Source organism: Haemaphysalis longicornis, unplaced genomic scaffold (assembly GCF_048455015.1).
Source record: "Haemaphysalis longicornis isolate Haplotype H1 unplaced genomic scaffold, Haemaphysalis longicornis Haplotype H1 scaffold_5, whole genome shotgun sequence".
In the NCBI taxonomy this organism is placed as follows: domain Eukaryota; kingdom Metazoa; phylum Arthropoda; class Arachnida; order Ixodida; family Ixodidae; genus Haemaphysalis; species Haemaphysalis longicornis.
The window spans coordinates 110396631-110420556 of NW_027526385.1; the positions used below are offsets into that span (position 1 = coordinate 110396631).

General features: G+C 48.7%; 1 protein-coding gene and 1 pseudogene across 4 annotated transcripts in view; one reads left to right on the forward strand and one right to left on the reverse strand.

Annotated features, from left to right (window-relative positions):
- Window positions 1-23926, forward strand: part of LOC144138688 (nuclear distribution protein nudE-like 1) — a 56510-nt gene that overhangs the window by 7802 nt on the left and 24782 nt on the right. For 3 of the 4 annotated variants that reach the window (XM_077671090.1, XM_077671091.1, XM_077671092.1), the window contains exons 2-7: window positions 5735-6002; window positions 7075-7228; window positions 11999-12147; window positions 12691-12736; window positions 15558-15648; window positions 17027-17263. In XM_077671090.1, coding sequence (XP_077527216.1) covers window positions 5917-6002; window positions 7075-7228; window positions 11999-12147; window positions 12691-12736; window positions 15558-15648; window positions 17027-17263 — 763 coding nt within the window. In that variant the 5' untranslated portion in view covers window positions 5735-5916. Of the gene's footprint in view, window positions 1-5734; window positions 6003-7074; window positions 7229-11998; window positions 12148-12690; window positions 12737-15557; window positions 15649-17026; window positions 17264-21510; window positions 22247-23926 lie in introns of those variants that run through there. The other variant, XM_077671093.1, reaches the window with a different exon arrangement.
- On the reverse strand, window positions 17890-20599 carry LOC144138687 (uncharacterized; annotated as a pseudogene).

Consider the following 23926-nt stretch of genomic DNA (forward strand, 5'->3'; position numbering starts at 1 on the left):
AAGCGCAGTCTTCTTTCAAAATGCGCTCTCTCATCATTAGTTCATTGCTTCGGTGGAGTGACACATTACATGAGCTATTGCTGCTGTTAACTCATACCTGGAAATGGTGTATATTTTGAGTCATCTACCCACATATGCACCCTGTGTGCATTTTTCATTTTGAAGCAACCACTTTCAGGCTGTACCACATTGACCTCGGAAAATAAGCATAATCGTGTCGCCGCACATCAAGAGTTCTTGACATGGTCTTTGACCTTTTTAAGATGATGTGTTGTCTGCAATTGTTTTCTTTCTTTGCTCTATTGTACTTGTGAGTTTGAGTTGAAGGGCAGTTCAAGTAATGAGTGTTGTTGTGTCTAGAGAGCTGAGAGAAAGAGGTTAAGTTGTGACCTACTCAAGATTCACTTTTTAAGGTTTCTAATTTGACATTTTCCATGTACATACCCACTACAGGAGTGTTTCCACTTGGATTTTCCTAAATTTTCAAGCTTTCCTCGTGTGGTTACAACAATGCTTTTGTGCTGGGTGAAATGCAAACTTCCAAAAGGTGTTTCAGCTGAAATTACGCACTGAATTGTGTGTTCTGGTTGTCCAAGTTCAAATATACTGGATAGGTCCAAGCGGGTAACCATGATTACTTGTGATTTAGTATGTTTTATCCAAGTAATCTTTTTGTGTTGTTGTTGTTGTTGTTGTTGTTTACAAGTGCGGGAAACCTTGTAAACTTCTTTTTGATGCCCATCTGCTCTGAGCCCACACACCACCACAGGTACTAGGTTATCTGCTAACGGTGGCAAGCCTTGTACGAGTGAAGGCGCGCTTGTCATGTATTGCTGGTAACGTGAATTTGCGGTTCTAATGCTTCAGGTGAAAAGATGCTTTATCTGCATGCGCTTTTGTTTATTTTGTCAGCAACAAAGGCAGGTAGTGTAGACCTGACTGAATTGGCTGAGGGTGCAGCCAGCGAGCTCAACAACTGGGCCGTGGGAAATCATCTTGACTGTTCTTTCTGAAAAAAAAAGTTGCCATTTCAGTGCATGTACGCAACGTTAAATTTTCTATGTTGAATGTGATAGAAAGGTCTGATTTCCGGAAATGCCGAGTTTTTATTCCATGCAAAGGGAGGCATGTTGAGCTTCAAATTTATTTGCGAGGAGATTAGTTCTAGCATTTGGCGTGTGTGTGCGTGTGTGTGATTAATCTTTCTGGCAGGAGCAGCAGCAGTTCAAGCTAACCATAGTTTTCACTGGTTGTCATACTTTCGGAATAGCCTTTTAAGATTCAATAGTCTGACAACAGTTATTTCCTCTGGGGAAAGCTTCCCGACGCTGTTGTAGTAATTGGCATTTGCGTTAGTGAACCAGGTTTGGCAAGTCTCACGCCGCCACTTTTTAATTCGCCGGTGCTCTTCAAAATCCGCAGACTAGGCCTAAAAACGTCTGTTTATTGTACCGACTCCTAAACATCCTGGTGTGCGTCACTGCTATCGCATTCGTTTGTCCACAACGCAGAACGTATTATCAGTTTTCTGATGTGTCAACAAGAATCGTGCTTGTAGACGATCGACGGCCCGTGTCCCGCACGGCCCGATGCTCCGTCGTGCCGTCTCTCCCGCCGGCGCCGGTGCTTTGTTTACGCGTCCAACATCTGTTGCGTTTCACAGCCCGCGCGCCTTGCGAGGAAAGCGGCGCTTTTGTAGGGCACATTTGTTTCGTGTGTGTTGAGAGACATTTATCGCTCTCCGTTGGCGCGACCGTGCAGCTGCATTTTAAAATTTACTCTGCTTTGTCGATGACTAATATGCGCACGTAAATCTGCAGCTGGGTTGTCAGTAGGTCGCTGCTTCCACGCTACCTGTAGTGAGTGAACTTGAATATATTACGATACCCGATGGGCTGCCGTGTTCGCAGATGTTCGCTGTATCTGTTGCGACCTAGCGCGACGCACGTGCGTTGGCCTCCCCTCAGCACGCCGGCACCCTGGGGTGGGAAACCCCTAGTTGCCCCAAAATCGTTCCCAGCTTTGGAGCAGCGAGTATTTTTAGACGGTAGGTTGCGGGGGAAGAATGCATTCGGAACCGCTGACGTCGCCGAATGTGCGAAGGCCAACCGGCACTCGAACGTAGCGGACAACGCTGGATCTTTAGTCCGCCTTTCTTCATCACCACATCGGAGTGGTTGTGATCACTCGCGATTAATCTATTCCTACGCGCGTTGAGACAAGCGGTCATGATCTCGGCCCGGCCTTGGCCGCTACTGGCGGAGCCGTGACCGCGGCGTTCGAGACGTTCCGGGACCAGGAAGACGGCAGAGTAGCCGGTCGAAGTCTTTAACCGCGGGCAGCGCGTGCACATCGCACTCGTCGCGTACTCATTTAGCCGACATCGGCGGAGTCGTTGACCCGCCCGCGCCCTTCGGCGCCGCACCTCGCGCGGGGGGCCGGTACGTTCACGGCGGCGGCGCCGAAAAGACAAATGACCGCGTGGGATCGGGAACGCAGACGCGCGGCCCGGCCGTCGTGACGACCAGATGATCGGGACCGCGCGTGCGTGCTGCTTGCTGCCGCCGGGAGGACGGCTTTCTCCTTCGAGGAGAGTGTGCGCGGTTTCGCCGCTGGTCACGTGGGCGCAGTCTGCCGAAGCCTTTTTGTAATCTCCGAACTGCCATTAAAGATTACATAGGGCGCACGCGTGAACTGGAGGTGGCTAACGTGACGTGGACGAAGCCATATCTAACCTCTCTTCCGCCAAACCGGTTGAGAGCCGTGCATCCAGGTTAACATGAGCTTGGACAGTACTACACGCTCTATGCCAAGACTAGTTAACGATTGCGTGCAGGGGGTGTACCATGTACCATCATTTCCTCTGTGGGCACGACTGGATGAGCAAATTGGCCGTGGACATAGCCGGTATTAACCAGCAGGAGAAATGCAGTTGTTTGTTGGATCCCAGGCCGCACCAGTATTCGCGGCATTTGAGGTAGTGTAGAAGGCAATGCCAAGATGTACTTCTCAAGAGCTCCACCGTTCCTTGCCTGCTGACATTGACCCAGTGCTGGATTTGCTGCCACAGGCGCTAAACACTGGCTACACCGTATTGCCAGTGTTGGAGACTGCACTGTGGAATGTGCACCCTTTCGCTCCTGCACTTTCACACCGCTGTTCAAATCTTGCCCCCACAGACTACCATCAGGCTTGTGAGATTGTATGTGGTGTGAAGGACCACCGTATTTGCGCGATTGTAATGCACCCCCGATTGTGATTAAAGAAAATTTGAAAAAATAATTTGACACTGATTCTATCGCGCAGGTGTAAAAGATGTGGCACCAAGTATCTGGCAGAAGACATTTTAGTTGACTCTCGCAACTGTGGCAGCGAAACTCCCGTCTGCTTCATAATAAACTTGCTTATCCAGCTCCCGCTGGCATTGAAAGTAAAGTGGGGAGCATTGAAAGTTGATTTGTGTTTTCATCCCTATCGTCGCGTGCACGTAGATTTGAAGGCTACTTTTAGCGATAAAGGGCATGTGTTAGAATTGTGCAAATACTGTACAGACACAAACGGAGGCCAAGCCTTGATTGCTGTCAGCTCAACGCAACCCCACTGTGCTCATTCTAGCCTGACAGCGTACTAAACTATGGCGAAGCACGTTCTTTGAGACTCTGATGCGCATGCAAGACACCTTTACCAGGAAGCGGAGAAAATATGACTGGTGGGCAGTTGCAGTGGTGGTTGCGAGGACTGCCGCTTTTTCTTGGTTGTTGTGCCCCATTCCCCTACCTTCTTCTAGCCCTTTTCTTTGCAGTAGGTCGCAGCACCATGCTTGTCACAATTTGAATTTACATTTATTCATTATTTTCCTTTGTGGTGGTGGAGTACTACTTGAAAAGTTCCTGACTTTTGCAACAGGTGGCAACAGTCTGCAAGCAGTATGTGCGAAAAGTTCAGTCATTTCACCGCACGACATCACAATGACTGTGCCGATTGACGGATTCTAAAAAAACAGTTGCAATGTTCGTGAGCATGTGGGGCAGATTGTATATGTGGGTCTTGTAAAGAGGTGACACAAAGGCTCCGTTTACTCTCCTGTCTTGGCACACCAACAATAAAAATGTCGGGGACTTGGGTCAGGCCTTTAGTCATTGGAACAAGTAAAACCCTCGCCAAGCATGCCTCGTTAACACTGTCATAGCTGCACAGAACATCCTTTAAAATGCCTGCACTGATTCCCTGCCACAAGATTGCTGGGCTTCATCCTTTTCATTCTCATTTCTTCCGCTTCCCCAACCTCCACAACACACGTTGTGCTGCTGAGCACGAGGACGCGGATTCAATTCCCGGCTGCGGCGGCCACTTTTGTGGTGGAGGCGAAAAGCGAAAACGCCTGTGTGTGCGAGATTTGGGCGCACGTTAAAGATCCCCAGGTGGTTAAAATTAATCCGGAGCCTTCCGCTACGGCACGCCTCATCTCATCAGTGTAGCGTCGCGCGTTAAACCCTGCAATCAATCAACCTCCACAACACTGCTGATCCCAACTTGCCTGCAACTAGCAATGCCTTTTCAATGCCTTAAGCCTTCAGGGACACATGGTTTCACTCGGGCCGCCCGCAGTGATAGAATAGAATAACCTACGTGAATAAATTGTCAGTGAGCAAAAGTCGCCAAAAATTCTGGTTGCTAATAACAGCTCATTTGTCCAAATAGGTTTTTTTTTCTTCGTTTATTGTGTGGCCTTTGTTTTTGTTTTTCATTGTGCTGCATTTGCGACTTTCATACCTTCAATGTCTTGTTGACCTCTCGCCCCTGTGCCTTGTGCGGTATCCCGACAGAGGCCCCCAAAGGGAAAGTAAATAATGTGGATGAACACAAGAAACTTTTGGAGTTCAGCCAGGCCCTAGTTGTAAGATTCTGCCCAGACATCAACCTAAGCTTGAGGTTCATTGTTTGAACCAGGCAAGGTCCTGTGAGCATGGCTGTTACACAAATGAAATACTCCGCTATGGGGTTTTACTAGGTTTAAACGCCTGCAGCCCACTTTACTGATCCTGCTTGACCATGTTCCTTCACATGTAGTCAAGACTAATTGCCTGTTTTTGTTCCCAATTTCCCATAGACCGCCTTTGTCAAAACGGCCGCGCCGAAAGTTTCTCGACCACAAAAATTCACAGCCAAAACTTATCATACGAGGGGTTGGCGGAGTGGTCAAGCCAAGTTTATTAGACATCAAAATACAGGTATAGCTAGGGACCATAATACAGATGTCAGGAGCGCAGACAAAAAGCCAACAGAAGCAGCTTGACAGGGTCTGTGCCCCCTAAAGTATTTATAAAACAAATGTGTGCACTTATAAAAGAGGAAAAACAGAAATATATGCATAAATCAATGTAGTAAAGAAAAATTCAGTCCTTGGCAGCAACGTAATCAATTCATGTTAAAACAAATCTTTATAGTACACTGCTACAAGGTGTTTGCACAAAGCCAATAAGGTGAACCACAGAAATGTGAAAATCGGTAATAAATACAAACTCAACATTGTTCATTGATTACATGCATTTGCTTGATTGCAGTACAAAAAGTACTTCCGCCAGCTTTCTGGTGGAAAGTATTTCAGTTTGAGTCGATTGATGACCTTGTGTGTTGAGCTATTTTTTGGCCCATAAAGGTTCAGAATGGCCTACAAGCTTCTGGCAAAGAGTGTGCATCATAGTGCTTTTCTCCTCCCTTTTGGTTTCTACAGGGGTGTTGCGGGGAGCACAGACACGCCAGTGCAGCAGGCCAGGATGGAGACTAGGGCGGGGCCGGTCTGTCCCCCCCTGCTGCGAGCCTGATTGGTGGTTCGGCTTTTGTGGCCCCCCTCCCTTCGTGCCTTCCCCTGTCCCTGTCGAGGGTGGTCCCAGCTCCTTCCAGGCCTGAGCAGCAATGGAAGGGGACACGGCACCCTCCTTCAGGACGCCCCAAGAGGAGGTGGCCTTCTATCGCGAACAGGCCCTCAAGTATGAATCCAAGTGAGTCGCGCACTCCTCCGCCTCCTGTCAGCTTGGAAAAGTCGTGAATCCACCAAGTAGCGTCACTAAAGAGTACCTAAGCTTAAGAGTACCTAAGCTAAAGTAGAGTACTAAGCTAAAGAGTACCGCTACTTCGTCTATCGGAAGCGTCTGGGGGCCATTTTGTTTCTGGCTTGCAGTGTTGCCATCTCTCCCAACGAAACCGCTGCCGGTTGCGATGGGCAGTGTGTAACTGGCCACTCTAGTGTCGGCGCAGCAGAGAGAGAGAGCTGCGCCCATATGTAAATGTAAACAAATATCACGTGGTGCTGACCGACCAATGAAAATCCTGTCAGCACACAACAATGAGAGAAAAGAGTGCCGATACTCTCAAGCCTTTATTTGGCGGCGCTACATCAAGGAAGTGGGAGAATGGGGTGGTTTTTTTTTCCCCTGAAGTACTGTTATCTTCAAGAGGCCGTGAAGACAAATTACAGGTTTGGATTGCTAAGAAAGACTGTTTTGTCCTGGTAACGGTTTTGACAATTTCATCGAAAAGTTCAAATAATGGAGATATTGGGGGAAACAGTTAAAGCTGCAGCAACTCCCCATTCTCCAATACCTCTGCGACATCATGAAGCCTAGTTCATGCGATTGGCGACTGTGTACTGAAGCCACTACCAAGAAACATGGCTGGGCAATTCTAGTGGGGCCTCAGGTTTTTGATCGCATCACTTGGGTGCTGACCTGGAGCACACGAAAAATTAAGTTTTTAGGTCCGCATCATGTCACTCCTGCTCATATGTCGCAGTACTGCGAAATTTCAAAGCTTTTTTCAATATTTCTCTTTTTTTTTTTACACTTAAAATTCATTGCATCGCCGAAATGGAGCAGAGTGAGTTACCCAGTGCTAGGTCTTTGAAATTGGACGAAGTTGTATTTTGTCGGTGTGGTCTCCGAGTGAGGGGAGCGGCTACAAGTTTGAAGGCGAGCATGGGGGAAATGAGCCTTGCTGTCATGCGGGGCTGGTGCATTTCCTTCTCTCCCGCCCTGAGGAAGCCCCTCTCCCCCTCCTCCCCTCCCTCTCGTGCAGGTGGCGGGAGGCCCAGCTGGAGCTGGACGAGTTCCAGGCGAGCAGCCGGGACCTGGAGGCGGAGCTGGAAAGTCAGCTGGCCCAGTACGAGGCCTCCAATCGCGAGCTGCGCTCCATGGTTGCCCGCCTGCAGGTCGACAATGAGGGCCTCCAGGCAAGTGCCGCTGCTTGCCTGCCTTCTATTACTGTGTTCTATTCTATTCTCATACTGAGTGTTCTGCCTGCCTTCTATTACTGCCTTCTGTGTCTTGTGGAACATTTGGGAAGCAAACGATCGTTGTGAGGTGCGCAGAATCGTGCATAAATTGGGCCGTAAACCTAGTTGTCACGAGCTTAAGGTCAATTTGGCTCCGTTATGCAAAGACTGTGCTGAGAGTGTTGTGCACCGGTCAGGTCACATATGCCACACTTGCACTCTACCGGCGGCGTGCTTGAATTCCACACTAGCATCAGCCGTGGTGAGACTGAGCGACGAGGTGCCAGTGAAGCAGCCATTAAACCCTCGCCTAGACAAGTACGAGGTTCCGAGTGAGTGCAACTGTGCTGCCTCTCTGCAGCAAATCGCATGGCGTGACGTCGCACGTGCTGCCCCGGTGGTCCAAGGTCATTGTGACGTGATGAGTGACCTCTCAAGATGTGGCATAGTAGAGTTCTCGCTCTAAAAATCGACGCGGGCCCGTCGGGGAAAAATCGTCAATTTTCCCAACGGGCCCCAACTCCATCCGGCGGGAAGCATTCAGACTTCTCCTGGCCTTCCTCGAGGAGACGAATCTCATACAACGGCTGTAGCCGAATGCCTGCCGGCCAGCCTTACGCCCTCCTTCTCTCTCCCTCTTTTTTTATCCCCATTTTTTCTCACCTATCCTCTTTCATTCCCCATCTCCCCTTCCCTGGGACTGGATTGCATGCTGGTGAACTCCAAATGAGTTCAAGATATCCCCAGTCCACTTCTTTTCCACTTTCTGTATCAATAAATCACTCGCTAATCACTAATCAAACAGCAGTGTTAGGTGAGGGTGGGGAGAGGGCTCTGAGAAAGGGCAAAATGAGCCACCTTGAGAGGTTGAGGTACCGAAGGGTCAACAGAAGGCTCCTGGCGATGGCGAGCGAGTGGAATGAGCTTCGGAGGGTGCTGTCCAGTGGGAACGGGCGTGACCGCAAAATGTAACGGGAAGTTCAGTGGCGTATCCGCAGACAGTCCTACTAGGTTTCCACCTTCACATTTGTAACGCCTTAAGCGTCGCCTGCAATTTTCTTTGCTTTGCCTGGGCGAAAAGGGGCTGCTCATCTGCGCCAACTACTAGTTGCGGATTTTGGTTGGCAGTTATCGGCAGCCTAGATAAGTCGTGGTGCATGGGGACTTCGCAGTATTTTTGGAGAAAAAGTGGAAGAGAGAATAACTGACAGTTCAATGCTGGCACGAGTTGAAAAAATGTGGGGCCAATCCATGCTGTGAAGTCAGTTGGACTGCTTCAACATTGTGTATGTGCTTAGCCAGTGAAACTACTTCAAATGCTATGTTTTGGTGACGCTGTGTGCGTGTTACGACTTGCACAGAACTCGTATCCCAAGTAAAGTGTTGGCTAATACACTTGCGCAAGTATGTGCTGCTGCCTTAAAGGGACACTGAAGTGATATGTAAACATTGCGGGATTACTAGCGCAAATTGTAGTCCGGAGTCCCCAGGCCATGTTTCGACCACTCTAGGCGCGTTTACGCGATTTTATTTAGTAGAAAAACTAATTCGAAAACGCTGTCCTCCTCTCTTTACGCTCGCCCATTTTCTCTGGCGTTTTCGTGTGACGTCAGGAGGGGATGAGCTGGCAATTGGCTGCGCCACGGCTGCGCTACTGCACGGCTCCCCGGCCGACAGAGTCAGTCGGCCCAGCGTTTCGTCCGCCGGCCGCCGGCGGGTCGTCGCAATCAAGGAGGTTAAAAAAAATTGCTTGGTCGCAATTCGTTCGCTTAGTTGAAACGAAGCAGGACACGTTTGTGAATGGAAGAATGTGCCATTCTTTACTTGGTTTGTTTGTACACTGTATCTAGCTCCAAGTCAAGGTCGCTTCACACAAGCGCTGCACTGCGACGCTTCGCTGACTGGTACGCCAGTAGGAAAATATAAGGCCTCTTGAAGGCGGGAGAAGAGTCAGCAAAGTCAATATAGGTACTAAGCAAATAAAATCAACTGATATTTTTACCGTACAGCGTAAAACTAGGGCGCGGGAAGCACTTTTTTGCGCTGGGCGAACAAGCACAGCGGTCAGCAGCACGACTACGCATCTGCGAACGCTTTTCCGTCTACGAAATGCAATTGCTAGACGTGAGCTACTGTGGAAACTCGGGCGACGCTTACTGCACGATCGCAGTACAACAAATAGTCACCTAAGCTTCTTGAAATGCCAAAACTAAATAAAAGTGTAAACCGGTTGTACAATATATACCCTATATTAGCAAGGCTTTCGCGTACCGCTCCGTAGCCTAGCAGTCTGGGGCGCTAGGAATTCACTGTAAATGTTTTGCGAGTCACGAGTTCGAATCCCCGCGGGTACGTGCTGTTTTTTTTTTTGTAAGTTAACTTTTTTGTTTTCCGCTGATGTTTTCTATATTGAGTTCACCTTTTTTGGGGCCGCAACGTTCATGGCTACACGAACTAGTTCACAAAACGCGCGCAGGCTGGCACTGGCGCGCTAGCGAGTTCTCGTTGGCGTGCTGTTGCCATAAGCACCGACTGCTTGCAGGCAGTGGGCACAGGCCAGAATGAACAGACCCTTGGCCTGGTGCGAGCACGCTTTTTACGATACAGGCATGAGGGAGGCAAGCTCCAAATATGGGGGAAAAGCGCATGACATTTGGGCGTCTGCGGGTACGCGGAGGGCGTTCATGCACTGCGTAGGTCTCAGCTAGTGAATGCTACGACTACAAGCCGTCCTGGGAGGCTTATCTTGTGCATTTTACAGCCGACAACATGGCAGAAGCGCGGTACGATGATTACTGAGATATTGAGAATGCCCATCCAACAAAGCCATTGGTTATGTTTTACAGAACCGAAACCGAAACTTGTGTGATTGCTAACCTTGGGCATCGTCCAATCACGGCGCCCCTCCTCTCAACGTCACAGCCTTAGTTGGTGCGGCCGCCGCAAACCGCGCATGGTAGTTTTTCTTCTTTCGCGCTTTGTAAAATAATTACCGATTTGTCAACCGGATAAACGATGAAAAGTGTGCTAATTTGAGCCAGTCTACGCAGTGCAAGCAAAAACGGGAGCTTGACACTGACACGAAAATTTTGTTACTTTTATTGCTTTTATCGATGCTTAATGGCCTGTCGAACCTGAAACAGCACTTCAAATACTTCAGCGCGCGATAGGTAATTATATTGAATGGCCTGAAAATCGTTTGTTTCAAATTCCCGCGCTTTCATCCCGAACGGTGCATACGACAGAATCCCTGCCTGACCTCACCGCTTTGTGCGGACGTCGCCAGCGCCCGCTTGAGGGGGTGTTGCGCCCGCTCGCCGCTTGTGGGGCCGCGCACGTGGAGTGACATCGCAAGTTTTTGACGAGTGCTGTCGCGTCACTCCTTTTTCCTCTCCTGGAGTGATGTCACGCTGATGTCCATTTGCTGAGTGCCGCTCCGCGCGCTGCTCCGTCGGCGCGATAAAGGAGATCCAATTGAACAATGTTCTTCATGTCGCAGGCCGCTCATATTTCACCCAGGGTATTCTGTTCAGTGAAGGAAGCGAACTGTGCAATAATATTAACGCCGAAAATTGGTGTCAGTGCTCCTTTAAGGCTTAACGCAGGGTAGCCCCAACATTGAGTGTAACGACGTCACAAGCAGTGTGAAACTCTTTGCACGTCGACCTGCAGTGTGACTGTTCATGTCAGTTAGACTAAAAAGCTTTAAGTTAGGCCTAATGTTAGGCTGTTCAGCCTAACTTCACGAGCAGTGCAGTGCAGGCTCGAAAGGAAAAATAGAGGGGGTGAGCGTTGGGTTGCTCTGTGCCTTGGTGATGATAATGATCGATCCCACGAGTAATTGGGGCACTCAATTTTCACAGTGAATTGCTTCAGCTCTAACGTGGGAGAAGCAATATCCCCCCACATGTAAAGGAATAGAAAAAATGACCATCCCTTCCTAAAGAAAGTTAAGCGAAGCACGAGAGGTGAAACTACGCCCAACCTTCGCCGAAGGTGCGTCCGAACCTTCAAAGGCCCACATTGCAAACAAACAAACAAACGCAATGTGATTTTTCCCGCACCAAGTAACAGTATAAATGTATGCCGAGACGTGGTTTGTGAGATAAAGGCATACTATTGTATTCCTCCTTCAAGATCAATGCGGGTGTACTGTCCTAGACAGACGCCTACCCTTCTTGCAATTTTCAAGTACAGTAAAACCTCATTACAGGAGACACTTACAAGAGACGCTTGGTTATAAGAAGAGGCATTTGAATGAAAGTGGTTTGGTTGGTCTTCCTATGTTCGCCATGTTAGCAACATTTCATAAAAGAGACTTTTGTTACAAGAGACACGTTTTTTTAGTTCCCTTGAGTGGCTTGTAACCAGGTTTTACTGTAACTGTGTTGGCATAGTGCTGGTCGCACCTGCGCCTTAGTCGCAGAGACCTTATCGGATCTTTGTGGTTGTCCAACCATTCTACGGGAAAATGCATTAGTTTTTTGTCAGGACGCCATCGGTCCCACAAAGAAAGCTTTCGCTTTAAAAAACAGCGTTAGGAGCATGGGTACAGCTGGGCAGTGATTCCCAACAGTCTCGCTGTGTGCTTGTGGGACCCTTCGATGGGGGTCAAGAGTATCGTTGTCCTGCCTGGTCGAAACCTAGTAGTGTGCAAGTGAAGTTGTTGGTTTGGTGTGCTTGCCCGCAATGCGTGACCTGCCCTCTCCTCCTCCCATGCTCTCCCAGGAGAAGCTCCAGCAGAGCCAGCGGGAGGGCGGTCGGCAGGTGCAGGATCTGCAGACGCAGCTGGCCGAGGTCACTGCCTCCCGGGCCGAGCTGCACACCTACATCCGCGAGCTCGAGCAGTCCAACGACGACCTCGAGCGCGCCAAGAGGTCGGGTCAAAGAAGAGCGTGACCTTTTTCTTGTTCCTCTCTGTTTCGTCTGTTTCGATTGTGCTTTTCGCGCGAAAAGTGCTGAGCTTTGCCCCTCACTCTATTACCTAATAATGCCTGTGGTGAATTTTGTGCTGAATTTCAGAAGGTGTGACCAAGTGTGAGTGGATGTTGAGCTACTGGGCCTCATTTGGAGAGCACTAGACCACTCAGATCTCAAGAGCTTTTTCTGTCTGCGTAACCTTGCTCCATCAAGCTCTCGTGCTGTAGTCAGGGGTTCGTAAGCCTCGCAAAATGTTGAATGTGTCGGCGATATTTTAGAATGACGGGCCTTCTTGGAGAGTCGTGCCTCTCACTTTTAACCTTTACAGCATGTGTGTGGGAATCTGTTGTCGCACTGTGCCTTTTGTATGCGATCAAAGCGAATTTACCTGCCTGAAAGCTTTTCTCGCTCCTGTTCTCTGTGTCTGTTCCACCTGTAGTTACTTGTAATTGCAGTTAGCGGAGTGTTTCATAATCGTGCCTTACTTTACCTGTCTACAGGGCAACTGTGGCCTCGCTGGAGGAGTTTGAGTCCAAGCTCAACCAGGTGAGACCCACCACATCTTTTTATGTCTTGGGGTTTTGTTTAGTCACACTGTGGTGAAAAGAAGCGGGGATGTTGACATTTTAACCCATCTTTTCATGCTGGCATTCTCAGATTTCCACTTGCCACATTTTTAAGCTGTCTTGTACCATACATCTCAATCATGGTAAAACACCAGCAATGCACTCTCAGTCGTCCAAATGTGTCTGTGATTTCCCTCCGAAGTCTTCAATGAAGTGTAGCTGTAGCCCAAAGGTTTATCTTCTCTTTAGTGCTTTTTCCAATCGTACGAGGACCAGATAGATAGTCAAGTGACTTAGTTCGCTTGCTGCAGTGTATGGTAAAACATTAGCCTGCCTCGGTTTCTAGAAGCCTGGCAGCCCTAACCATTTAAACGTGAACTTAAACCACTCAAATCTTATTGGGCAACCTTAAAGCCTGAATGGGATGTAGCATTTAAATTAAAGTCGAAATGTATTGTGTGTGTGAATGTGTAAATCGGCAGATAGTGTGGGGTCTGTTGCACGGCATGAAGGAGTGTTACAGTTGGCAAGGATGAGGAGTTAGTGCAACTTTCGCCGTCCTTTTTTTAGATCTTGCAACGAGCTGCAGTGCAGCTACCAATCAGTCCGCATTTCACGTTGCAGTATCGCATTAGCACCTTGGTGTTCGTATGATAGGGAGACATTCGTATGATAGGCGCACAATGATACCCACGGTCTCCCCAAGTCTTTTTGTGGGCCTCTTCAGATATCCCGAGTGCGTTATCTGCTGATTTGCACTTGAGATGTGTCTGCACCTTTCTGATAAGGAGGGGCTTTTGTCGTGCCATTTTTACTCCATTGTGTACCACAGTAGTCCCTTCCAGGAAGATGACAATCTATAAAAAGTGATGGGAACACCCTTATCTTTTTGCCTCCCGATACTGGCCCGGGACATCACTTTCGATCCTGTTTCAACTGATCGAAGCCGAGTTACTCAGAAGCAGAGGTTTATCTTCTTCTGCTGCTGGTTTTCGGTTTTTGTCGATACCGACACCAAAGTTTCGCGCTTTGCTTTGTGCGACGCCCAACTTATCTTGTGTGTGATAGCAAATTTGTCTTGATTGTTCTATTTCTCTGCCGCTTCTTGTCATGCTTCGAAACGGTGAAGGTTACCTTTTTTTTTTTTTTTTCATCCATTACTTTTGTTTCTTTGCAAATGGTGCGTGTTCGCTTCGCTTGAGTGCTTGTTGGAGCTGCAAGTCTTAGTGTTAGACAAAAGTGTTTCTTCACGTGACTTATGTCGTTTGGTCGCCTGTGGAACAGACAGGTTGAATGCCAATTGTTGTACTTGATTCGTCTTCTATGGCATCACAATGAAAGGCCATAGGGCACTCCCTGTTGGAGGCAGCTGTGGCTTTGCAACTTGCCTTTATTGGATTTTTTGTTGCGCTGTGAAATGGAGAAGTTTGTAATGCGTGGGCGTAATTCAGGGGGTCAGTTTTAGATCGGGGAGCGTGGAGGTGGTGTGAAAAATGTACTATGTGAAAGGGTAGGGTGTAAAACCCTGGTTCCATATCCAAGCAGCCTGCTACCATTTTGGTGCTGGTAACTGGTACCGTTCTGAAAACTTAAATTGCATTGGATGCCGCTGCTGTAGTTTCTTAGGAGGCTTCAAATGGTGCCTGCTCTTTTGTCTTATTTGAAACTTTGTGGAGAAACTTGGGCAGTAAAACTAAGTGGAGAAACTAAGTGAGTAAGGCCTGCTGAGTTGGTGGTTCCTTTAGTCGAGGCTTACTTAATGTCTGACGCATTCACTTCAGTATCCCTTTGAGTTACTATTCGGGGGGAAAAAAAAAAAAAAAAAAAAAAGCTACTTGGAGAAGTGCTACAAAAACTTGTACAAACACATCTTCAGAAAGTATTGTCTTGAAAGCTGTGTTGTGCAAAAAAAGAGAAATCTGGATGTAATGTTTTGCTTAGTGCTCTGGGCTTACATACAGAACTTTAGTCACTCCCCAATCTGTTTCCTGTGGAAACCAAAGAAGAAATGAACAGAGCCCGGTTTTAGTCGAAAAAAGGCACATTTTAGGGGAAGCTGATATGGCTACGTTTCCATGTATTTTTCGTCATGTTCTGAAGGCTCCTTGTGTCTTTGAAGTGCGACTTCTCTAGCCCGAGGCGTTAGAAAATGACGTCCCCGTGCGTGCTGTTAACACGCGGTCACCACCGAATTTGTACGCCGTTCAAAACGGGATTTGGACCTTCACCACAAATGTTTCATCATTTGAATGTGCACCTTGGATAGGAAGGTAATAACGGGCACCGCTTCAAAAAACCAAACCTGTCTGTGATGTCAAACTTGTACGTTTCATAACCTGGGTGTGTAATGCCTGTGCTTCACGGCTGTTTCAAAGTCCTTCTGAAGGCCGTTGAACAAATTGCCTATCGAGTGCCTCATTGTAAATACATAGGGCGAAGTTGTGCGTGAGAGTCGAATTGTCAATTGAAAGTTGCCGTGTAGCACAGGCATAATTTGAGTGGATTAGCTATCGTTAATCGGCACCATTTGCAGTGTCATTAGTCAAAATAAAAGTGTGCGTCCCCTTCTTAGGGATGACTGCTTTCAACGCTTGGTAAGGAGTAAGATTTGCTCACGCCTGTCGCCTGAAATGTTGTGTTCGAAACAGCTCCGCTGGTCGTCCACCTCCAGAGTGAAATGGCTCGTGATTTTGCTCTGGAAGCCTTTCCTCTCCTGTCCAACCCTTCTCTCTTTGGCGTGTGTAAACTCTTACCCTGATCTGACCAGCAATGTGTCCACGTGTTGCGTCCTCCTCTTGCAGGCCATTGAGCGGAACGCCTTCCTGGAGAGTGAGCTGGACGACAAGGAGGCCATGAGCTGCATGGTCCAGAGGCTGAAGGACGAGGCACGCGGTGAGACGACGATCGAAGTCTTCCTCTCGTTTTAAAGCGAAGCTTTGTGTGGTTACTTGAAAGGAGAAACAGGCAATCCTGTGTGTGCTAAAAAACACCTTCAGCGCGTGCACGGAAAAACCCGGTTTGGGGAGGTGCAAAGGGGAGGAAGCGATAAAGGGTCCTCACAACAGAGTGCACAAGCGGCAAGCTATGTACAGCACAAATCGCAGACCAAGCGACGACGACAGACGGGGCAGCATCAAGATGGCAGTGGCAAGTATTAGCTGCACGTTACTCTTCCCCTTTTTGTTTGTATTTTTTTTTTCCTGCCAGGTCTTGAACCTTGCTGTTACACTTTAATCTCGGTATAACAAAATTGGAGGGGCGTTGCGATTTGCTCGTTATGGCTGTAGGGGGCATTTACTTTAGGGGGCATTTAGGGGGCTGTAGGGGGCATTTACTTGGTATGCCATTAAATAAATCTAATATCCATATGCCCTGCAGGTTAGCTTTGGGAGAGCCGCCATAGTTTCATACTAATGTATGTAGACTAATTTGGAGGGGAACTATCGAATTACTGTCTGTGTGAGCCACACTTCGAGTGCGCTGCCGTGTACCACACAGAAGGGTTTTGTTTTTGCTTGGCATGGCTCCCCGACAAGCTCCAAAGTTGCCTCGGGCTGCTGAAAACCATAGTTGTTCAAAAGAATATCAAAGTTCTTTTTATTGTATTGAAGCACACTATGCAAAAGACTTCATTGGGAGATTTTTTGGGAGCTTCACGCAACCTGAACAAAAAAAATGTTCCTCCTGTTGCTGTTTTTGTCACAGGCTAAGTAAAAAAGGAACGCTCCCAGCTGTTACGGTGGGTCTCGCGACAGCACGGCACAGCTGCTTCAGATTTTCCTGTAGTATATACTAGTGTAAAACTAATAGGGAAACCGGTGCGGTGCTGTCGCAGTGAGCGGGCCAATGTTCGTGGTTAATGTCATTTTTGTTACTCGATAAAACAGATTGGGTGAGTTTGGTGTGTTATTGAAAAGAATAAACTGCGCAAAACACAACAACAGACAGCGCTGACTCGCAACTAAATTTTCTTCAACAGAACGCAGTGCCCCTTTATGGCTTGCATCTATCCTAAAGGAAAGGGTAGAAAACAGCAGCTGTGGCTGATTCAAATCAATGGGGCACTTCAGTGTACGTTGTTGGACTCGCTGCGAATGGTCCGAGGATTCTCCACAGCATGGAAATACATTTGTAAGAAAACGAATGCTGGACTGCTTCTTGGTGGAGGGACCGAGGAGCCCCAATGTTGACATTATTCTTTGGTGTCGGTTGATCCCGTCGTCGTCGGCCAATCCCCCCCGTCTCTCTCTCTCTCCCTGTGTGGCTGCAGACCTGAAGCAGGAGCTGATGATCCGCCAGAGCGTGCACAAGGAGGAGACGATGCCCTTCCTGCCCGAGCCGACGTCCCCGCCCTCGCAGCGCCAGCGGAGGGACTCGGCCAGCCTCCTCCTGCCCCCTCCTCCTCCCAGGGGGGCCGGAGGGGTGCACGCCCCTTCCTCCAGCCGCATCCCGGGACTGGCCGACTCCAACCGGCTCGCCACCGAGGGACCCACCACGCCCCCCAGGGGTCAGTGCCTCCCGCGGCTGCCGCCGGCAATGTCGGGGGGACTTGGGATGGGCAGGGGGCGACCCGTGGTGGCAAAACGCCCCATGGTGGGCAGGGGACGCCCACTGACCGCTTACTTTCCCGACCGGCTGTCGTAGTTGATGGGGAATGGAATGCGAGGGGGTCTCAGCTTTGACGAGGGGGTCATCAGGGTTTGAGAGGTGAAGGGAGGGGTATGAGGGTATGAGGGTACTAAATAATGAGACGAGGGGTGCTTGACAACGGCACAAGAACATTATTCCTAAACCAACACGCACGCGGCAAGCAATTACAACTCGGAGTGAAACAACGCCCGAATAAAACTAGGAAGTACAAACTCTGCAGAAAATTTAAGGGGGGACACTGGTCTTAAACCTATCTTCCTTGTTTTTTTACCAACTGCAATGACACTTGACTCCCTGATGTAGTTTGCTGTGCTGATCTCAAATCTGCACTTATTTTGTTTCTGTGCCAATTAGTTTTTAATATAATTAACATTAATTAGTGATTTCTTGCGTAATTAGTAGAAAAAAGCCTAACTAACTGAAAGTTGTTTTCTTCACACCAAAATGTACTAGAAAGCACAAGGAACACAATGTTAGTACTTTTTTGATAAGGCCACAAGTAGTGATTTTATGGCAGTTTAAAGTTTGTTGTTCAAAACTTGGCACCATGAGGTCTGGTTCAGAGCGAAATAAAAAATTTTCGACGCATATAATAAAAATTCTGTTCCTACCATTGTGTGCTTTGCACATTCTGCTCCATGGCACAACAAAAATTATAGTTTTGTGTGCCCTGAGAGCTGAGATAGCTCTTCCGCAAGTTTGCAGACAGGCCAAAATTAGTGTTTTGAGAAAATGAAGAAAGAAACAGCAGACTCGTTTTCAGTGAGAACAACAACAAAATTGCAGTGTATTTACACTGGTATGGAGTCAGTAGCCACCAGGCACATAATCTGTTTGACTGGAGGCACCGGAGTGGCGCTTCTTGAAAGCTCGCTGCATGCCATCAGCTGACTTGTGCTTGCGTGCAGAGGCGGATCCTCGACGGCGGTCTTTTTCTGCCATACGCTTCGTGCTGGCAAGCCCAGGGTTCAGGTCAAGTTGCTTGAGAATGGAAGCCGAGGCTCTTTCGTTGCCTGCGTTAAACTTCAGCACCGCCTCAGCCACAGCAGCTTGCACAGTGAACAGCGACGCGTGCTTCTCCTTGGGTGCCAGGGCCCATATCATGGAGTGGAGGGACTCATTGGAGTTCTGCGTTTTGCCTTGCAGGCAGCGCTGCAGGAGCTTTTCGTCCGAAAGACGCTTGTACACAGGTAGAAGAGCCTCGCACACGTGAGGTGGCAGGTTGTATCTGTGTTTTGGAGTGGGCTCCCCCTTCGCCTTGGCAGCGTTCTGCCGGCACCACGAGTCCGGGCCTGGTGGGCAGAGGCTGTGGTTTGAAGTGATGTGGTGGTAGGTGGCCATCACCGCTTTGTGCATGGCCCTGACGTCGCCACTGTGCGATTTCAATGCCCAGCCATAATAAGAACTGAGCTTAGTGACCCTTGCCACCGAGCCTCTCAGATGCCGAGCCCGTACCTTTTGCAAGCAGGTTACGCAGGGTGGTGCCCATCCTCTTCTTCACATGATTGACACAGTCTTCCTTCTTGATTGGAATAAAACCATACACCTTGGCATCCACCAACGCCAAGTAGGTGCGGCTGTCGCCGTCTGACAGAATTGTGGTGTACCTTAGTTTGTGCAGCTGCAGTGACCTCTCAAAGAGGATGAGACCGGCCTCCACCTCCATCTCACCAGCCTTCTTTTCAGTGTTTTTTTGACAGACGTGATTGTCCTTCCAAGCTTGGTAAGCTGGGTCGCCTACCTTTGGCCCGCGCTCGCACCCAGCACAAAAGTTGCTCAGTACGACGAAGTCTAGAACTAATCCCGTAAAGAGTTCGATAACCACGCCGACGCCGATGTGAGACGAGTGGCCTCGCGTCATCCACGACCCGTCGTACGTAACACAAATGTTACCGGGGTTGTCCAGTTGCAGATCGTCGTAGAGCTTTCTCACTGAATGCGCACTTTCGGCCATCACGTTGTCGGCAGCGCGAGTCGCAGCGGGCGCAAGCTTCTCCTTCACGTAGCCTTGCCACGTTTTGGTGTGCAGCCCGCGGTGAGAAATGTTCATTGTAGCAAACACATCGTTCAGCGCGGTTTGGCGATTTCCCGTAGCCTGCATCGCTCGCGCGGCGAGAACGTTCACGATAAACGGATTAACTTTCTTATCGCTGTTCACGCGGGGAGAGCTCCACTCCGAGGCAACATCACCGCAGGTCGCACACGCGATAACCATCTTTACGGAGAGGCCGTACGCCCGCTCGCCGGTTCTAAATGTCACGCTGTCAACGCAAACGCTGCACTTTACAGCCGACAGCAACATGTTGACGCAGTCCAAACTCGCAATCACGAAGCTGCTCTCGTCAGGTGGGCCGGGAGGAGTGTCGTCGGCGCTCGTGAACAAGTTGGATTTCCGCTCAGTTGCAGGAGTTGAAGAAAGCGCTTTCAACTGTTCGTGTGCAACCACCTCTCTCTGCAGCAAATCTTCAGGTTGCAGCATCACTGTGTCGCGTCTCATACGGCCGCTTTCCAAAGCATTTCCGCTGACTGGTGGGGCCGTTAGGCCTACGTCGTCGGCGGTGGCTTCCGCGCAGCTTGGCGCGGGTAGCGCGTCAGGCCCGGCGCTTTCCTCCGCTACTGCAGGACTCTTGTGGAAGTTGTACAAGAACCGCTTCGCTTTTTTTCCCAAACTTGTGCCTCGTAGCAAACTTTAGCTGGGCCTTCGGCATGGCTCTTTGCTTGTGGTGCGAACACGATAAGCAAGATGGAGCCGCCTCGGATGCGCTCGCACTACCAGAGCAGACGATGCAAACCAGGCTCTGCCAATCAGGAGACGAGATTTGGTCACGTGCCTTCTCTCGGCGAATGGGATCGCTAGTTGCGGGGGTTTTTGGCGCCGTTTTGCTATTCGGACAATGTCTGCACGGGGGCAGTTGTGGCGCGAAAAAAAAGAAGAAAAGCCGCTCTTTCAAACGATACCGAGGTTGCCGCGATCAGGCATGCGGTACGACCGCCGCACAACGCGAAAGTAGGGCCGTTTTTGCATCGGCTTCAGCAAAAATTCAGCTCCCACGCGCGTTATAAATCAATATAACGTTTTAAATACTGGTTCACGAGACACAAAACTTCGCACATAGAGAGAATAATAGTTGCGGAATTCGAAAATCTTGTTTTCAAAAAATCGACTTTTTCGCGATTTTTTCGTCCCAAAGACCCGTGTCCCCCCTTAAAGTACAGTCCCCACCAAATGTTCCGGGCGATGGAGCGGTGTCCACAGGGTGCCGTAGGTGCTGGTGGCAATGCGGGATGTGGCGTTGCGGGGCTGTGACGACGGCATCGCACACGCCAGAGTGTTGACGAGGAAGACGCGCCGTTGTCCTCGTAAACAACGATCTCCTTGGCAGCCGCTCACGATGCGGCACCCTGTAGCAGCGGGCAGGATGCAACCATACACTGCCGGTCGCCGACGGGCAGCAGCCGGCGGGTCGTCCCAGGGGTGAAGCAAGCCAACGTTGTGCGCACCCCTTCAGCTCGGGAGTCTCGCCTCTGCCCCTGAATTCCAAGGTGACAGGGTAGACCCCCCTCGAGCTCGGGTCCCAAAAATTATACGAGCTTAGTCTTCCGCCTGGATGTCACTCTCCTCAAATCTGCTCCGTCCACTCCTGCCGGCGTTCTCCTCCCGGACTCCTCAGTTGTGGCCGCCTGTTGTTGGTCCACGTCACTCCTTCGTGTGGTGTGTTGCTTCTTTTTCTTTGGTGCAACTGCACTGTGGACAATCCCCACAGCAGCAGGCATTTGGGGCACGAGCACTGTGGGTATGTTTCGCACATGCTGCTGTCGTCGTCGTCGTCGTCGTCGTCAACACGAGCATCACACTTCACACAGACGTCGCGAAAATACACGATTTGGTGGGGAGAATCAAAATTTCAACCTAAATTGATTAATTTGTCAGTGTATAAAGCATTGTTTGCTTCCAGACAATCGGTGGGGGCACCACAAAACGATTTTTCGAATAAAACAAACTTGTATTTTGTGTGCGTGGCCCCCCCTTTAAACAGAACCTATTGGAGGAGCTAAAAATGCATAAAGGCCGCCTTTTGTATTGTTTCTCCTTCTTTCCTTTAGCACATCTCGAAGACCGTTATTGTAGTGTGTCAAGGGCCGGAGTTGCGTTGTCATCCAGTCCGCCGTGTCTTGCAAGTCCCCTACTTCTATGTTGCCTCCGCATGTAGTAGCCAAGCCAAGACAAGTCGCGAACAATCCAGTGCAGCAGTGCTTTTGCGCTACACTGCTACCTTGAGTGTCTTTTAGCATACGTGAAGTGTTGCGTTTTTATGTTCATGTACTTCTGCAGTAGTGCAGGTTACTGTGTGGGACGATTTCACTGATGGGTGGTTGTGTTATTTGGGGTGAACGCTACTGGGTATCTCAGCTACAGCATCTTTAGGGAGAGAAGAAATTTGTTGGGCCTTCAGCTGTGCGTGCTGATCATTCCGTCCAGCTTGCGTTTTCAGTGTCATGTGCTGTTTATCGTGTTGGAGAAGAGGTCTATGGCAGCAAGCTGTGTGGCCAGTTGACTGGAGGTCTTTTTTTATTCTCTGAAAGTCTTGCTTTAGATAAGTACACTGCTGATTTTTAATAATAAAAAGTGCTTCCCAGCCAAAGTAGGTGTCATTTTTGTAGAGTTGGCTAGGTGGCTTGCCTGGCAGTAGCTCAGAGGCAGCGGGGACCACCGCCCCTTTGCAAGCATCAATAGGTAATGTTAAGAGTAACGTGATGAAAGCAGAAATCGCACAGTGTCTCGATACTATGACTCATGGATCGTTTCTAGCTCTGTTTCCAATTTGCGAGGTGCTTGCAAAAGTCCAGCTGAGGAAAGACAGAGAAAGGTACACCATCTGCTATGGGATTGCGTCGTATGTTCGGTGGCAATCTGTTTTGACAGGCCTCTGAACAAGGTCATCCAAAAACAATGAATGGGTGTTCTTGTTAGGTCTTTGGACACCGCTGATGACAGCGCAAAGACTGTACCTAATGTCTTGTTTCTTGGGGTGTAGGTTAGCCAAATACTTGGCTGCAGATTTTAGGAAATTCTTGCAGGCCATTAGGTAAAAAATCCTGCAGTGATCAAGTGCCTAAGGAACTTCGTTAGTTGGACAAAAGCTGTATTTTCTACACAAGAATTGGCATTTCTTTGCAAAAACAAGCTCTGCAAGAACAAGTTGTTGCAGCTCGAAGTTTTGGGTTTCCAAGAAAGGGTGATGAAGATGGTTCACAGTGCCTACAGCATCTACAAAGAGTAGCTGGAAACATACATTGAGACAGCAGCATCAGAATTGGAAGAGAAGAGGGCACCAACTCCGATTGAAGGGCAAGAAACAGCGTGAAGCTTCCGTTCCTCAAGAAAAAATACACACCTGGAGCATAATAAAGGTGCATTTGTAGAATGAGGGCAGCTGCAATAAATGTCGTCTGCACTTTTTGCTTTGCTAAGTCTGCTTCGCAGCCCATTTCTACGCTTTGACGTCCGTTGCCTCGGTCAGTTACCTTCAGCCATGGTTGTAATCGTCCCCCTGCCCTATGCAAGCTGGCTCATTCTGAAAATAAAGAATAAAATGCAGCTTTTTATTGGCTGGGGGCCATACAGCATGTTTCTTTCTTTCTCTTTTTTTTTTGCTTTTGTTGTGCAGATACGAAAAATGGCTTGATAACCACTGGTGTGCTTGCAATCTGAATAAGTGCAACACATTGCATAGTAGTAGTTTTTCAGGAAGATTGAGAAGTTTCATTTCAGGGCCAGCAGTGTGGGTAATACGAGATTTTTTTTTTCCTGGCCACAACATGAGAGGTCAGGTTATAAACATAAAAATACGGTACAATGAGAACATCCCCAATATTCTAATCGCAAATGAAATGGCTGGTGGGGGTGTTGGGAATGTTCTTGTGCTATTTTTAGGTCTTGACTATTTGGCGAATTCAGATGCAGGAATTAGTCTTAACGGAGAAACCCCATCTTAAATTGCTCCAATTTTTGTCAGCTGATGCATGGTGCGCTTGGTATGTGCTTGTGTGGTGTTGGTGCAATTGAAACATTGCAACGATTCCATCCGAAACTTGTTTCTGAAAAGGTTCTGACCCTTCACCTTCAATTAAGCACTAACATCTCAATCGCAAAAATACTCCTGAAAGCGCAATTACTGCAGAAATTTAGTTTGTTAGATTCAACTATTCAGTATATCAGTGTTCGTTATAACAGGGTTGGTCTGTATACAAGTAGTAATAGTAATATTGCAAGACGGTTCAGAAACTTCAAGACAAAGGTGCTGGATGTGGCTATGAACATTTCGGCTTGTGTACGCCCTGTGCCAAAAGTTTCTAAGCCAATCCTAAGCCTTCTCAACCGCCAAAAATTCCAAGAATAAGCTTTTCCTTTAAATGTGACAATATTTTGACAGTAAGAAAGAAAGAAGGGTGTTTTTCCTAGCTTTCCAGCATAAAAAGTTTCGGCCTCTCTCGGGACGTAAGCTGGTACATTAGATTT